The sequence below is a fragment of the Oncorhynchus nerka genome, linkage group LG23, assembly GCF_034236695.1.
Source record: "Oncorhynchus nerka isolate Pitt River linkage group LG23, Oner_Uvic_2.0, whole genome shotgun sequence".
In the NCBI taxonomy this organism is placed as follows: Eukaryota; Metazoa; Chordata; class Actinopteri; order Salmoniformes; family Salmonidae; genus Oncorhynchus; species Oncorhynchus nerka.
The window spans coordinates 24,440,121-24,457,962 of NC_088418.1; the positions used below are offsets into that span (position 1 = coordinate 24,440,121).

The following is a 17,842-nucleotide window of genomic DNA, read 5'->3' on the forward strand; positions in this document are numbered from 1 at the left end:
ATGACGAGAGCGCTATTCTCGAGCGTGCAACAGTGCAGCACTTGCGTGGGTCACAATTTCATGTAAATATTAAACGTTGGCTTTATGGATTTTCTCATATTTGACCAACTGTAGTGTATTTTACAGTTAGCAAGTTGTCGGAGAACCGCATGAATGGCTTTATTTTGAAGAACTGCAGGTAAGAGGTGTTCTATTGAGAGGGGAAATAATTAAATAGCACGCTCCTGTTTTGCCAAATGTGTGGATGGATGGTTGATGTCGCGCAGATGGGTTGTTAATTTTTGAATGAGCTAGTGCCTAATTGGGATGGAAAACATTTTAGTCACCTAAGAAGTGTTTTAAATTTCAGTTTACGTACCAGTCCATCTTATAATTTTACATGACAAATCCACAAATAGTTTTGTAGACAACGCACAGTTATGTGCGTATGACAGAACGACGAAGGGGGACTTATTTTAGTGGTACACATATCCTGTTTCCTAGCAACAAGAGCAGGAAGAATGTGTAATGGAATGGAATGAAGGAGGAAAAAAAGACAATTGAGGAAGACTTGTCCATTATCAATAACATTTTAGCTTTGTGGTGAGGAAAAACATTGACCTGGATTTAAATGCCATAGGTTACATCAGAAACTACAGAATATATTTGACAGGACGCACGAATCAAATGGATGGTAAAACAGAGTATCGCTTTTTGCTGCAATGTTTGTTTAGCTAGCTAAGCATGATGATGCTACTTGCTAACGTTACCTAGCAGTTATTGTATCCAGCATTGGATTGCTCGCAAAACAACAGCTTTTCCATGGTGGTGCGTGTTTTGACCTAACATATGAAATGTAGCTACTGGAATTCAACCATTTGACATTTTAAGTTGTTTTGACCAAGGCATTGTTTTTCCACATTATTGACATAGCTATGCGGCTGGCTGTCGCGCTAGTCAGGTTATTGTTGTGTGTGCTAGCTAGCTAGCCACTTTCAACTTAGATCGGACAAAATCTTTTTGGGATAGTTTGAGACCGAGCTAGCAAGCAAGTAACAAACACGTTAAATTCCTAAATGTAGTAAACTCGGATATATATACATTTAAATTGCATGTAAATAAGTAAGAATTGGTCATTCAGTTCACGGTAACGTTAACGACATTTTATGTCGCTAGGCCAAACAGGAAAAGTATTGCTGCTGTACACTGCATGTAGCTGCATATGGAGAGTTTGTCATGTTGCGTTACTGAACCGATTAACGATATTTGAGCGGAGTTAAATATATTAAGCCTTGTTTATTAGCCACATTCCAATCTGTGATTAGCTACCCTATGGTTCTTCAAAATTCGTAATAATTATAATAATAATTTTCAAACCACAACTGTCCAGTTTACAGTAATATGGTCTACTTCATCTCTAATGTATCATTGCCTGCTTGAATTGTATACTTCCAGATGAGAGACAACCCTTGTTTCAATATTAAGTCTCACACCAAGCCTTTAACATTTTATCATTTAGCAGATGCTCTTGTCCAGAGCGACTTACAGGAGCAATTAGAGTTAAGTTCCTTGCTCAAAGGGCACATCGACAGATGTTTCACCTAATCGGCACGAGGTTTCGTACCGCTCGTAACCGCTAGGCTACCCACTGACCCCTTTAACATGTTAATAATAATACAGGTGTGGCATCAGTAAACTACATTTTGAATAGAAGTTTGTGCCAATTGCGTTAGTAGGCCATGATTATCCCATTGATAAATAAATAATACATTGACTTTGCATATTATGCCAAATGATCAGATCTGTTTTACATTTTTTCCCACAGCCCTCATGGTGTACCTGCAGCCTTTCTACCCCATAAATTAAATTCATTTTCAATGGAGTGGTACTAAATGATCCAATCACATTATTGTGTTGCCTTCCTATTTGGACCGTACAATAGATACGCTCTTGTTATACGGAGGAGCTGGGAATCTGATGTATTTTCCCCACAATTGTCTTGCTCAAATATGTGCAGTACTATCCTGTAATGGCTATGCAGGAGCCTGGCAGGACCAAAGGCTTCCCTTGCAAACACTGTGGCACAGTGTGCTCCAACATGCCAAGCCTTCTGGAACACATGGATAGTCACTCCCAGCAAGAGGAAGATCGCAAGTTCAAGTGCGATGAATGTGGGCGGGGTTACAGGCATGCAGGTAGCCTCGCTAACCATAAGAAAACACACGAGTTGGGTTCTTTTCAATGTCCAGTATGTGCTAGGAAGCTCTCAAACCCTCTGGCCCTGAAGAGCCATCTGCGCATCCACACATCTCAGAAGAAGTACTCCTGCATGGATTGCGGGAAGGCCTTTAGGTTAGCTACTCAGCTGGCCACCCATCAAAAGGTCCATCTATCCAGGCAGTCAAAGAGGAGAGCCGGTAGGAGGGCAGCTGCAGAATATTCTCCAATTGAGAATCAAGATGAAATTGAGGATAATGAAGACCTTCATGAGCAGTTGGTCTTTGTGGCTGACCAGCAAGACACAAGGATGGATATTATATCTGATAATGGCCTTAGTCAGGGGGGGGCAGAGATTATCCCCATCTCAGCAAATTACAGTGAAAACCTAGGCTCTGATGAAGCAGGGGATCGACCTTTCAAATGTGATCAGTGTGAAAAGTCATATAGACACCATGGAAGCCTGATCAATCATAAAAAGTCTCACCAAGTAGGGATGTTTGAGTGCCCTATCTGTTTCAAACAGTTCAATAATCTTGCTGCCCTCCATAGTCACCAGAGAACCCATAAGTCCAGAAGTGGGCCAGATACCCGTTCCACGGAAGTCACTTACACAGGCACAGCACAAGAGCAGTTTTCGCCCTCAAACAGGGAGGCTGCTGTACATTTCTGCCACCTGTGTCAAGTGATGTTTCCTAATGATGATGAGTTCCAGGAACACATCCAAATGCATAATTCTTCCTCTATGTCATTTGGGCACATTCAAAGTTCATCTGAGGGTTATCATGGCACTTATGACCATAGTGTCACTCATTCTCCTGACTCAAACTTTCATTCACCCCCTCTAAACAATACTCCATCGATGGATAATCAGGGGGAGCAGATCAACGATGTTCAAATATACTCTGACCACTCCAGTAACGAATCCATCTTAAACACTCAGCAAGAGCCCTCAATCTTGGATTCTGAGATTTCTGCTGACGATCTAGGGAAGGCAGAACAGTCCTCAGTTTCAGAAAATGTTGAGCGCCGCTTCAAGTGCCAGGTCTGTGGCAAAAGCTACCGGCACGCAGGGAGCCTCATCAACCACAAGCGGTCTCATCAGACGGGCATTTATCAGTGTTCCATCTGCCGCAAGACTTACCCACACATGGCTGCCCTCCGCAGCCACATCCGCATCCACAGGGCCCATCCGTCCTCCTTCAACCTCAGCTCTGAAGGAGACTGGCTGTCGACCGAGCCCCTGACACTGGAGAACCAGCAGGCCTGCTTTTCCTCTCAGGATGGTGATGCTAGCAGTATGATGGCGCTCGCTCAGGAGACCAAGGGTGAACACGACAATGGAGGATCATTCCACGAGCAGTTTGACTCCACCTTTCCCCAGGAAAGAACTGTGCACCTACCTCACGACGAACACCTGATGGAGAGGCACATGTGCGCCGACTGTGGCGAAACATTTGCAGACATCGCAGGGATCAAGTCGCACATATGCCCCCAGCTACAACAGCAGCAGGAGGCCATGTCAAATGATTGCGACAGTAACCTAACCTTCCAGGACACAAATGGCCAATGCTCCATGGAAAATCCAGGGGATCATGTCAAATTCCAGGGACTGAATGGCGGCCCTGGGCATCGGTACTTTGGTGAACACAACTTCCAGGAAGTCATGAATGGGGAGCAGTTAAATGGTGGTGATGGCGAGGAGGAGGATGAAGATGATGACGGAGAGCTCTATCAGTGCTCAGTGTGTGGGAACCGCTACACAAGCATGAGGGCTCTGAGGAGTCATCTTCGTGGCCACACTCAATCCCATGACACTCCTACAAGCTCCGGCCCCTCCTCCATGTCCTCCCTCGAGGCTGAAAAAGAGGAGGACCCTGGAGAGAGACAGCAGGTGGATGGGGATCTGATGATCTGCAGTACTTGCGGAGAGAGTTTTGCCAAGAAGCAGGACATGCTTGCCCATCAGCTCTCGCACCATAAAGCACAGGCAGATGACGCTAAACACGTACATATGGACAATAGTAATGGAGCTAGGCACAAAGAGGAAGTTGACAGCATCATCTGTGGAAATTGTGGTACATTTTGCACCAGTTACCATCATCTTGAGACACATCAATGTACAGCAAATGGGCAAAGTGAATCTAGTAATGAGAGAACTGAAATGGGCAACTCTGTCAACCGTAAAGAATTAGGACCCATGAAAGAGGATTTAGACAATGGTGATCGCCAGTACAAGTGTGATCAGTGTGGAAGAGCATACAGACATGCTGGCTCCCTTCTCAACCATAAAAAGTCCCACAAAACTGGAGTATTCCGCTGCATGGTTTGCCAGAAGCGCTTCTACAATCTACTGGCCCTTAAGAACCATCAAAGGACCCACTTTGATGTTAAGAGGTAATTGCTCAACGTAATTGCGAACACAGAAAAAAGTTGTCTTCGACTGATAAGTGTCCCTGTAATTTGACATATCCTGTATATAACCAGAGAAGCTACATTGTACACATGTGGTAGACCCAATTAATTTGTACTACTACATACCAAGGTTTAGGTTATTACACTGTTATAGTTGAATTTGCCTAAATGCCAACAAATGGTGATTGGACCCTGCCCTAACAGCAAGCATTTTCTTTTACAAGTGCTTACGTACTTGTAGAAGAATCCAAGGATATATTGCCTATAAAATTGCTATTGCCATAGATGTATTTTGTGTCTTGTCATAACTTCATTCATGCTCAAATGTTCTGTGCTTTGTAAACAGGATTATCCTCACTCTTTGTCCCCTCGTCTAGGCATACTTGCAATGAATGTGGGAAGGCATTCAAGATACAGAAGCAGCTATTGAACCACCTAAGAATTCACAAGGAGAACAAGGCCAAAATACAGGAGCTCAACAATCAGATTCAGGCCCTCATGCAGATGAATGGGAACGGGTCAGAGGGAGGAATGCACACGTTAAATGCACCTGCCAACCAAGCCGCCACCACCACCCGCAGAAAGCGTAGACCAACCGTCAACCTAAAGAAACCCAGTGTGGGGGAAGGGGCTCTTACAGCGTCTCAGACTGAGGTCAAATCAGAGGGGGCAGGCGACCCTCGCCCCTACTCCTGTGACCAATGTGGGCGAACGTATCGGCACGCAGGAAGTCTGGTCAACCACAAGAACTCTCACAAGACGGGTGAATACTACTGTTCTGTTTGTAACAACACCTACTCCAACCAACTGGCTATGAAGAACCACCTGCGCATCCACTTCTCAGTCAAAAAACACAGTTGCCAACACTGTGGTAAGGCCTTTAGGGGAAAGAAGCAGTTGTCTAACCATATTTGCGCACACCTCCGAAAGGATATGCCTGGAGGGGTCAGGGGAAGTGGTCGCAGACGCGCTAGAAACATTAAATGTAAGCAGTGCAGACTGACATTTGTATCGGCAGACCAGCTCACAGCCCATACCTGTGGGTCACTGGCAAATTCATCAGAGGGCAGTGATGGACAAACGAGCATGTCCTTGAAAAAAGAGGAGCGACCATTCACCTGCAACATCTGCAATCGCAGCTATCGCCACGCAGGCAGTCTCCTGAATCATAAAAACACCCATAAGTCCGGCCACTTCAGCTGCACGTTCTGCTCTAAGCCCTTCTCCAACCCCATGGCGTTACGCAACCACACACGAATTCACACACAGAAGAAGAAACATGTCTGCCTGACCTGCGGGAAGGCGTTTCGGCTGGCCAGTATTCTCCATAACCACCAGAAAGTCCACACCAGGGTGGCCAGCCACTTCAGCTGCCCAGACTGTGGCAAGAGCTTCCAGGGCAAGTCTGGGCTGAAGAGGCACCGCTGCCAGAGCAGGGGTCAGGATGACTCTGCTAAAGCTGGTGACAGCTATCACAGAGATGGTGGTGGAGACAAGTGCTTCATGTGAGTTACTGTCTCATAATCAACTCGTTATGTAAGTCCTACTTCTTCATGGTTGTTATTAGAATGATCCCCCTTTTTTTTTGTCTTGTCCCTTCTGTTTTCATGGTTTTAATGGCTATTTTTTAATGTTTAGTTTTAGGGTAAATCTGTAATTATTTCCTCTGTTTATATTCGATTAGTAAAAGCAAGGTTTTCTTTGCCAATTAATGCCCAAGGTAAATTATTTTCATGAACAGGGATTTTAATATGTCTCTCTACTGCAGGTGTGACCTGTGTGGACGCTCATACCGCCACTCTGGCTCCCTGCTCAACCATAAAAAGACGCACTCCGAAAACCTCCACCACTGTACCTTGTGCCTCCAGACTTTCCCCGACCCCATCGCCCTCCATGTCCACTCCCAGATGAAGCGCCACTGCTGCCCAGACTGTGGCAAGACCTTCTGTCTCGTCTCCCACCTGCAGAGCCACATGGAGGTGCACTCCAAGGAACGCACCCTGGTCTGCAGTCCCTGCCATCAGAGCTTCCCCAACCCGGCCAGCTACCAGCAACACCAGGACCTGCACCACCGGGCCCAGGAGCATTACCAACAACACAGCATGCAATTAAAGGACAACCTAGGCTGGGGCTCGGAACTGGACCAACCCGTGGGGATCCAGGGCATGCCCAAGCTGGTACCGGCGTTTGCCCACATGCACGGGGGCATGCCCGACCCTCAGGACCAGCAGGAGAGCAACGAGGCTCACTGCACAGGGGTGAAGAGCCACGTGTGCGAGCACTGCGGCCGCACCTACCGCCACGCCGGCTCCCTCCTCAATCACAAGAACAGCCACAAAACGGGCTCCTTCTTCTGCTCCGTGTGCCAGAAGGAGTTCACTAACCTGATGGCCCTGAAGAACCACAGGCGCATCCACACAGAGCCCAAGCGCTACCAGTGCCTGGAGTGTGGCAAGGCCTTCCGCGTGTCCACCCAGCTCATCTGCCACCGGAGGATGCACACCAAAGAGAAGCCTTTCTCCTGCCTGCTGTGCGACAAGAGCTTCTCCAGCAAGTCAAATCTGCGCCACCACCAAAAGATGCACCAGAGCGGTGCCCAGGTTTATGAGTCCTCCTTCAGCATGGATGCTAACAGTTTCATGGACTTGGACATGGGCTCTTTTCTCTGAGTCGAGTTGGGATTCAAAAGGTGAGGGTTTTCTTCAACCCCTCAGACCATTGTAGAGTCGAATACTTCTTATATTAGTCTCCCCTGGGCCCCTATCAGTAATTGTAAAGTGACGGGTGTTCCTCAAAGCCCCAGTAGAGACAGTGTTTAGTCTTGATGCTGAGCTCTTCAAAGCTGCCTCACAAACGTTTCATTTTTTTTGTTTTGGTCATACACTTTTGGACTCGTGGAAGGAATTCCGATCTTACCTCTAGTAGGGATTGTGACACTAAAAAGTCCCAGATTGGATTGAATGTTTGCACAAAGCCATTGAATCGTTTAGCGCTACAGGAGTTAGGACTATAGGACATGATTTATTTCCTCTTGCTATCTATTACTGTGTTTTGTGCCTCCGTAGGTTAATTTCTCTGCTGTGCTCATCAAAAGTGTGGGCTGTATATTTGCCCTTGAATCCTGTTCAGTGTTGCCATAGGTTAGAGAGATGTGGTCAATTGACCTTTTGTGATGTGGTTTCAATAAGGACAACCCTGTCGCTTTAAAGGAGATGACCTCTAGTCCTACCCAGAGGATAATATCAAAGGTATTTACTGAAATCATGAAATCAAATATATGGTTTTAATAATGATAATATTTGGGTTCATGTTTGAGGCATTGTATGCTAAATGGACGTATTTAATAATTTATTCCTGTTCTTTTGATTTATTTTTCTGTGTATACTTTGATAGATCACAGTTTTCAATTAATGTTAACATGTAAAGAGAACATTGACTCTTTAAAAAAAAAAAAAAAAAAAATACTATGTAGCGTCTATGGAAATTCCTCAATCTATAATTCCATTATTCTCAATTGGTGCAACTCCAATACAGGTAGGAATGCATAAACCCAGGATAATGGTCCTGCTAGCACTCAGGTTTTTCATCTTTAAAAGGAAAATATCTGACGTGCAAAACATTGTAGATGATCATCGGTGTCTGGGTTGGGCATGACTTGTTTCTTTTTTACATGCGCCATTTCTCACCCATGTCTTGTTCAAATAAGAATTGTAGCCTTTTGTCCATAATCCCCCCTTAAAAATTGCATGAATGTTGCAATACCATACGCATGCTTTTGACTTCTCAAACTTTTAAAAACAACGTTTGAGTGCTAGTTCTTAAAATATAAGTCAAAAGTGTAGCATTATTGTGGCGTGAAATCCTAGTCTCCTATTTCTCTCATTTTAATGGTTTATTTTATTTATGTTGCAATGGTATTATGGATTATTTTATAACTTTGAAAATGTGGAGATGAATCTACGGAATCTTGTTCTAACCACTCACCTATCACGAGCTTTAAGTGTTAGCAAAGTCAATATCGTTGGTTGCTAACTTCAACCATGTTGACCTCAACGTTTATCAAGAAGCAGGTGTTGATGACCACTATTTTGCGAAATGGTTTGGTGTCTTTGGAATCAGCAAATTCTGGTCATAACTTAACCTTTACATAAACGTGCAATTATCTTTGGTTTACTATTCCTACCAGAAAAAGTTTAGAAAACAATAAGGTGCCTATCATACACAAAACAGTTATTTTTCAGTCACACTGTACTGTCAAATGTTTTGGAAAACACAAGTAGGACGCAGAGGCCCTTTTTTAGGTTTAAAACAGTGGAGGGCCTTTGTTTGAGGGTGTTGTATCAGTACACCACAAGGTGTTTTTCTTTGCTTTCTTTATGCCTTGTATTTCATATATTATGAATTGTAAATATTTTTGGGACCGGTAAGGTGTATAAAATACCTCATCAAAGAGCCTTGCCAATTCCTGAAACTGATATTTAAAGCTATCACAGTTTATTTAAGAGAAATTATAGCATATAGCTACAATACACTGTAATAATTACAACTTTTATAGTTCTCTAGGCCTGTATCATGAGCACATTGTTAATAAGGCGTCAGCTCCCAACACCTCAAATTCTAATTGCACGTGAGCAGTCGAGATGCATGCAAGTTGTTCTCCCCATTCTACCGATATTGTAAGCAATAGGTTGCCATTTTAGAAATGTTTAGTGCTCATTTTGCCAATATATTTTAGTAAGTTCACATCTTGTGGTTAACATTTTTTTTCTTCTCATTGTTGTATCAGACATGCTTGTCCACTGGGTAAAATTATATTACTTGATTCAGAAGACAAACCACATGGCCATCCTGACACAGAGATTCTACAACTCACACAAAAGGTTACTGCAGAAGTCAGAACTACTGTACACTTAGAATAGCTTGCATGGTGATGGCAGACTTACCAACATCTAAACAGAGACAGTCTTTTTTTTGTGTGTGTGTGTGTTATTTGAATTGGCAATAAATACATTATGGTTCATTTCTGTAATTCGGCTCTCATACCCTAATTACATGAAATTGCAACATGTATTTTAAGCCGTGAACATTTGAAATGGTCTGCATGTAGAGAATGATGCCAGTTGATCTCTGTTTAAACCTTGCAAGCGGGAAGGTGTCAGATTTACTATGATCTCTTCTGGCACTTGTTAATGTACGCCTCATTTTGTGACATGACTACATGTGTCATGTGCATCTCCCACAGTTTTGTCAATATTTTAAATAAGACATTGGCTGGGTTCTCTACATTCATAGCAAGAATTTCCTTTACATGAAGTTACTGTATAATAAAAATCATATGCCACATTTGATTTGAATTTAGTGTTTGAAAACTCAAGTCTGAAATATTTTATTTATATAACCTTGTATATATTTTGTCACTTTGAAATGTAGATTTTTACTTCCTTGTTAGTACTATGAACTTAGCTAATTAGAAACTTAACAAATCACTTATTAAAATTAAATGACTTAAAATACATTGTGTTGGTCATTTTTTTTGAGTTCATGTCCTTTTCAAACTTGGTTTTAAACAAGTTTAATTTTTATCAAGAACCTGGTTCCAAACCAACACCTGTCTCTTACACACAATAGTACCTGGTTCCGAAACGTACTGCTTCCTACACACTAGTACCTGGTTCCAAACCAAGGCCTGTCTCATACACAATAGTACCTGGTTCCAAACCAAAGCCTCTATCCATGCAACACAGTACATGGTTGTAGTGAGTGCAAAATGTGTGCATTTGGACAGTTGTTGAACAACTTTGCGAGATTCAATCCGTAGAGTGGAGGGTTCGTGTTATAGCACAATTTAAATGTAAAGGTCATTTCAGATTGAGTTGACATATGCAACGTTTACGGTGAAGGTGACTGCGGGATTATTGCCTTTAAATTTCAATCGTGCTAGAGTGTGGCTCTTCTGCGCTACGGATTGAATCTAGGCCATAAAGTTTATACATCAACAAATCTATGGGATTCATAATTTTATTCTGTATAACACAAAAGTCAGTTCATTTGTAACCATGCTTATTACTACACTAACTCATGTACATAACCCAAACAGACAAATTACATTCACTAGGGCAATATTCAATCCAAATACGGAAGTTTAGCGTTGAAATTTAAAGGCTGTTTCCGCGTTAGCGGAGACTGCATTCATGGTAAATGCTGCATATGACGGCTCAATCTGAAATGACCTTTACACTGCTATTGCACAATCTGTACCACTTCACCGATTGAATAGAGCCCTAAATGATTGCTCAGTAACAAATCTAATTGGTCAGCTGGTGTCAGAGGTTTTACAAACAACTTTACCTTTGTCCCTTCGTCAGTATTTATTCATACATTTAGCTGTTACCACATGTAACTATAAACATTAGAAAATATATAATTCAAAATAAATAGATATGAAAACAATATCTGTATAAAAATTGTCCAATGACCCTTTTCTTGCTGCTGGTATACATATCCACTTAATATTGATAAGAAAGTAATATTGTCAGTAATGTGAATTAAGTCATATTCAGCCACCCACATTATCCTGACACACAAGCCCTAAAATTGTGCTCTGAGTTAGTTTGAAGATGAGTACACAGTTATACCATGGTTATACATTTCAATAGGGTTCAGTTTGTTTTTCCCTAAATTGCAATGTTCCTTCCTGGGTTGGCAGTCAGTGTCTAATAGTGTTTAAAAAAAATGTCACACAAGCATTGACTCATCTCCATTGTTTCAACTGTGGAGAGCACAACGCTAAAGTTTCCCTATTTGTCCATCGGGAATGGATTTAATTGCAAAAAGAAGAAAAAAAACAGTATAAACTATACCAGGGATTGGCAACAGGTGGAAGGGCGTAGTCGGGGTCTCAACTTACTGTTGCGAGTTAGAATAGTAGAATACACAAGGTGCCATTTAGAAATTTGGTTGTGCATCGGGCAGTTTTTCTTGTTCCTCAATTAGTCCATGTCAGCTAAAATTTTTTAGATTGGTAAATTAGTCTAGTGCTCATTGATTTTGTTAGTCAGTCTCAGTAAGATATCATTAAAACTGCAAACATTTCTCTCCACCATATTGCGAGATATGTAGAATTGGGTGGCGGCACAACAGTGGCCCCTCATGATTGTGTTCAGATTTTTTTGTGGCCCCCCACCCCCATCAAAGTTGCCCATCCCTGAACTATACAAACACATTCCCACAGGATTCTGGACCACCTTGAACTTTTCCATCACGACAGTTTGCAAGCCCCTGTGTTATACTACTTATCCTGCATACACACATACTACAGTATAATGGTTAAATGACCTGTGTAAGAATGTCCAATACGCAGTTTCATAATCAGTTCACTTATTTTCCCCTTTGCCTCTTTTGATTGGAAGATCCTAGAGAGTACAGTGCACGATACTGTTAAAAGAATTCTACTCCTTTAAAAATGATGTGTTAAAAAACAACTAGCTCTAAGTAGCTCTAAGTGCATATAGTTCCTACATGGAAACACAGACTGGATAAATTGCCCTAAAAGTACATTCAAATTGCCAAAATGTGCCCAACATGAATTTATAATCTAACATTTCCCTTTTACTTTTCATTATCACGAGGATGTTGAATAGAAACGTTACTCTTATAGAAGTACAGTATGTGAAACCTGGCCCAGGAAGCACGATTGTGCTGTATTCCCTTTTATCCTGCTGATGGCAAGTCGAGACAGTCCGGTGGTTGGTATTCGTCCTAATAAGCTACAATAAAACAATAGGTGTTCAAGCATTGACAGAAATGGTTGGAAATCCACATCATTCAAGATGTGTCTCATGTTCACTACTGTTTTTTAAACTACTTATTGATTGAACAACTTACTTATCGATAGATAGATTATTGGAATATCTAGACAAGCTCAACCTAGCATCACTACTCAAAGGCCATCATTTCAAAAAGAGCTGTGAGAGATACTCTTTACTAACTACATTGTCTTACTCAGAGTACAGTCTGACTGCAGACAAGGTAGGGGATTGACAGTGCTTGTTAACACAGTTCTATGTGAGAGCTCCGTTCCGTAACACACTGAGTGTATGTGAACACATCTTTACTAACAGTATAATAAATTAAATGGTCAAACTCCACTCAAATAATACCCTGTGGTCAGAGTATAATCCATTGTACAAAAATGATTCTGTTTCGGTTGGTCATCCAAAGATGTTCCCTTGGTTCTGTCACATCAATGTCAGAAGGAAGATGAGGCTGAGGAAGTAATGAGAGATTTGTTAGTTAATTCCCTCTGAGCATCCCCATTATTTCAAAACATAATTACAACTCGTACAGAAATATTTACATATACTTATGTAGGCTACTTACATATGTAATTATGTATAATGATTGACAACCGTTATCATCGACTAGTCACACATCAACAAATTTGAGGAACGCGCACTTACTGAAATGTTTACGCTTGGTAAAGAGGTCCCGTTGTCTCTTCAATGGGTTCTGCAGAACAAGAAGACGATGCTGATTTTCTTTTATGTATTTTCACCGGAACCCAAAGAGGTCAATGTGTCTTAATGCTACAAACATATGTATGCCTCTATCATCGTGCTACAATACGTTTCATGACTGACAATGTTAGTTTATCATGAGATGGTAGCCTTGAGCCCTACCACGGAGGGGCCTCTTCTGTGCCTTGCGTCGATGCACCATGACTCCAATGATCAATACTGCAGCGACCAGAATAACTGCCAGCACAGAGAAGCTGGAAATGGCTGCCAGTCTCCAGACATCAGATCTTTCCTTGGTAAATGTGCCTGAAAGGGGACATATTGGTCAAAGGCATACAATTAAGCATGGGCATGATTTAGTTGTAGGATACAAAGGTTGAATGTTCCTTAGCTAAGGATTTGACTTACAAGTGTTACACGAAGGGGTCTTTGGATACTGCTTGCACGATGAGCAGGATACGCATTGGTCTATGTCCGAACTCCAGAACTCTGAACTACTGCATAGGTCTGTGAGAAAAACATCAAATGGAGAGACAATGCTTAATTCTCTTAGAGCTTTTACCCGTTTGAATGACAACAATTTGTGACTCAATATGCTCATTGGGAAATGTTCCTCTACCTCACCAAAACAAATGAACTATTGGAAGAGAGAGAGTATATATTATTTTCCTTCAACATTGGTCAATGAGAACAACGGATCTGCCTGAATAGTCTTTAGACAGCAACCTAAATATGATTTATCTTATTGTAGATGTTTTTAAAACCTGACAATAAAAAGGTATGCACTTAGTCCGCGGTCTGAGAAAGGAATTGTTTTTGCCCAATGATAAAGAAATCGTATGACATCAAGTCCAAAGAAATAGAGAAGATCCGAGAAACTGTGTGCTTCCTCTTCTTATGAAATGAGTTGGGGAATTCCTTTGATTTTCTCGTACTGATGCACTTCATATGCAAATCAACATTACTCATTGGCTTTGCGTGCACAAGCATGGTGAGACGCTGTGTGTGAATGGCAGGATGTGTGTTATCAAGATGAGGTTCTGACACATTGTTTTGGTGTGTTTGACTTCTAGAGAAGGTGTGGTGAGACTGGGAGTAAACATTACCATAACAGCAGTGAACTGACAGACATACAAGACACAGACTGGAGAGAAAATGTCTACAGTGTGTCCCCTGAGAGACACTACACCGGAAACCTCATATCCTTTTAGAGAACCCACAGGCAGCAGTACCAGACTCATTTCGAAGAGGCATGTGTCCATTTATATCTAAGGTGATTAAGTACGGAATAAAGGGTCTGCAATGTTAATTCAACCCGGTAAAGAATAAAGCCGGATGGTAAAATTCAATGTAGTGATCACAGCACTTAACATAGTTCATGTGATGAAAAACCTGTTACTTTACAGAGTTAGGGTTACTCTGACACTGCTTGGCAGGTTTGACATCTCTACGTCAATAGCTTCACTCATTGAAGTGATGTAGAGTATCAAATGAGATAAAGCCTACAGTTTCCTCTTCCTTGAGCTCGAAGGCCACACAAGTGGTTAGAGGTCTAGCCAGTGATTTGTGACTTTGTCATTCAGAATATAAACCACATGGACAATGTACTTTGAGAAAATGGTTTGTTTACCGGACCAAATCTGAACCAATCATAGACGTTTATGTTTTACAGTAGAGTACAGTGCAATAGAGTACAGAGAAGTAGAGTACCGTACAGTACAGCAAAGATAAGTAGAGTATAGTAAAGCACAGTAGATTACAGTAAAGAGAAGTATAGTACAGTACAGTAGAGCACATTAGAGTAGAGGACAGTATAATGTACTGTACTGAACTATACTTTAGTGTACTGTATTGTACTGTACTTTACTGTGCTGTACTGTGATGTCCAAACTTGTGAAACATGGACGTCTATGATTGGTTCAGATTTGGTCTGGTCCGGACCAACCAAATTGGGTCTTGTTTGGGGGCGGATCTTTTTAGAATAATAGCTAGTGTGTAGAATATTACCCATATATGCCACGGATGATATTGCGTATTTCTACCTTTGTGTACCTTTTTCAGGATACATCAACATGAAGAGAATGCATAATTCTGCATTTCTGTGTAGTACAGACCCATGATACAAATCCATTACCATAATTCTGTTAACGGGTGTAAATCCACTTCACTTACTAAAGTTTAATAACCAAAATAGTTTTTTTCTAACTCAAGGTGTCATGTAATAGCTGATACCCCATTCGTTCTGCAGATATCTTTGAATCTTAATTCAGGGCAGATATTTAACAGTTTCTGGAAAATTTGGTCGCATAAAAAAACGGAGGGAAATTTTGCTGCAATTCTGTTACCAAACTTTGCATCTGCACAGTTCTTCCAGTAAATGTGTTGTTGTGAAATGTTGTATGTAAATGGTTCAATGTACAATGTTGTCCTTGTGCATCAACGGCTTTTGCTTGGCATACATTTGAAAGTGAAAAATCAGCGTCGGAGTGGTGTTCCGTGGAATTGCCCATCAGCTGCTTTGAAGCTAAATGAAACAATAGCATAAAGGTCAGAACTGAGTGGCACAATGATGTAAGACAAAAAGGTGTGCAGGAAATTGGAGACAAGTCAACACTTGCATTAAATCTACAGTATCAAACAATCAGTTGGAGTTTCCATGGTCAAATACTATTCATGAAGAAGCAGATTGTGCATGTTATCGGGAATTGCTGTGGATTTCTCATCTGTGTCTGACTTCCAGGACTGGTAATGTTAAAATTGATGTGTGAACATAAGCAATCAACACATTTTGGGTGACAGCATCACCACCTGCAAAATCCTAAATTCACCCGTGGGGCCTGGATGAAAGCCCATTTCAGCATTAGCTATATTGTTGCCCTGGTCAATAACGAAACAGTCTCACATGCATTTAAGACATAACACAGTTTTGTCTGATGTCCACTCAGCAATAAGAGCCACCCTAGAAAGTAACCTCAATAAATGAATTATTCTTGTGCTGGGAATGGGAAGAATTATATTAATGTCAAGAGTCCACAATTTTACTTTACTTTTACCCCCCAAGAAAGGAAAGAAATGATAATGATTTGCCAACTATAAGTGTCCCCATCAATCAGGTCTGTCCTTTTCACCCATGGGCATGGATGGAGTGAAATAAGGCGATTGGAATGCGGAACCGGTGAGAAGGCAGCTGGTAGAGGAAGCAACTCCATAAGCAACCCTTTCTTTTATCCGACTCCATTTGAGTAGCCATGCGATGATTCCATGATGGTCAATGAAACACGAATTCCCATGCGATTAAAAGTTTGATGAAATAACGTCTCTTCGCATTTAAAATATATTATTGAGATCGAAAAGTATATAAGCATTTTTCTTTGTCTTACATAGATCAAGAGATAATACTTCATATGATTCAAGTTTATCTATATCCATACAAGTTCAATAAAACATATTTTACTTACTTTGTTGCCCGTTCGCGCCGTTTAGGTTCGCTACAGTCGCAATGACAAGTCCACAAAGCGCACAGATAATGTTTGAAGCCATGTTTCTTGTATAAATGAAATTCCCGAAAGTTCATCTGATGAAAAGCCCGTTTTGTTTTTCACCATGGAAAAGCTAGCCTCACAATGAGTCACCCGGAGTAGTCTGAGCCTTGTTTTAATAGAGTACACACCCACGCTAACAGTTCAACTCCTATGAGTCATTTCCTATGTACTGTACTCACATTCTGAGTACTGCCGTCCGGACAGGCAGGAAACTTTAGAATGATAAAATATTTTACTTTCGTTTATTGTAGTAAAGCGAAAAATGTCAATGATCATTCACAATATGTATATTTGAACCAGCAGAACTAAAATACCATGACCGCACCCTTTTTGATTTTCCTTTAGCCAACTTCGGAGTGCAAAGTCTGTAAAGATCTGGAATTAATTGTGTTCTCATTGTTATTACCACGCCTGTCACGTCATTCACTGAGCACTGCCAAAAAATACAAGTATCCGGCAGTTGCATATGGATCCCATAAGCAGTGAAGAAAAGCACTTTTACACTGGGGTTGAATACGTTCAGGGTTGTTTAAAACTTCACAGAAGAGGAACTTTTGTGATGCAAAGTGGTATTTTTCTGAGAAACACCACAGGGAACTTAATACAATTACAGAGAGGGATCCTCATCTTGGTTCACATGAGTAGGTTCTGGAACTGTTGCAGTGTTTTGTTTTTTTAACATAAAAATAAAAAAAATCTCACCATCTCATATTTGTTGTATACATGTATGGTATATATTATTTTGTATGGTCATATGGTTGTATGCAAATGTAACACTTGACTGTCAAAGCTTTTTCTTTTTACCATCCTCAGGAAGGAGCAACATCTGTAAAAACACAACGCAAAACCCCTCCTCCTATATACAGTATTGGGCAACCAAATGTTAGGCGCACAAGTGGGAACTGCAACACTCGCGTGCATTTGATACTTCTGCTTTTTTAGCAAGATCAAATGCTTTCCCATTATTGACCTCCCAAAATGTTGAGAAGAGGTCAGAAAACCCTAAGATGAGGAAATGTATTCAACATTCAACTCATGATGCACAAGTTCAAGTTTTTACTAGGAAAACAACTTCTACACTGTGAAATACAAAATGATCACTAGTATGTTCCGAATGACATGTATGTTCATATCACACAATCAGAGCCCACACACTCTACTCATTTATACCAA

The 17,842-nt window shown here is 41.3% G+C and overlaps 2 protein-coding genes across 4 annotated transcripts; one reads left to right on the forward strand and one right to left on the reverse strand.

Moving 5' to 3' along the window:
• Positions 1-73: 73 nt before the first annotated feature.
• znf646 (zinc finger protein 646) lies at positions 74-9,954 on the forward strand. 3 transcript variants are annotated; one of them, XM_029629387.2, is made up of 4 exons: positions 74-178; positions 1,805-4,593; positions 4,989-6,116; positions 6,380-9,954. In XM_029629387.2, the coding sequence occupies exons 2-4, from the start codon at positions 2,009-2,011 to the stop codon at positions 7,278-7,280; spliced, it is 4,614 nt and encodes a 1,537-aa protein (XP_029485247.2). In that variant the 5' UTR covers positions 74-178; positions 1,805-2,008; the 3' UTR covers positions 7,281-9,954. The 3 variants fall into 3 exon arrangements, with proteins under 3 accessions (XP_029485247.2, XP_029485245.2, XP_064864050.1); XM_029629385.2 differs by lacking the exon at positions 74-178 and adding an exon at positions 474-582; XM_065007978.1 differs by lacking the exon at positions 74-178 and adding an exon at positions 474-582 and having other exon boundaries at positions 4,989-6,147; positions 6,380-6,469.
• Positions 9,955-10,615: 661 nt separating this feature from the next.
• Positions 10,616-17,617, reverse strand: si:rp71-1c10.7 (tumor necrosis factor receptor superfamily member 12A). Its single transcript, XM_065007979.1, has 5 exons — positions 16,586-17,617; positions 13,536-13,634; positions 13,290-13,433; positions 13,071-13,119; positions 10,616-12,876 (listed from the first exon to the last, which is right to left on the reverse strand). The coding sequence occupies exons 1-4, from the start codon at positions 16,665-16,667 to the stop codon at positions 13,079-13,081; spliced, it is 366 nt and encodes a 121-aa protein (XP_064864051.1). The 5' UTR covers positions 16,668-17,617; the 3' UTR covers positions 10,616-12,876; positions 13,071-13,078.
• Positions 17,618-17,842: the final 225 nt, after the last annotated feature.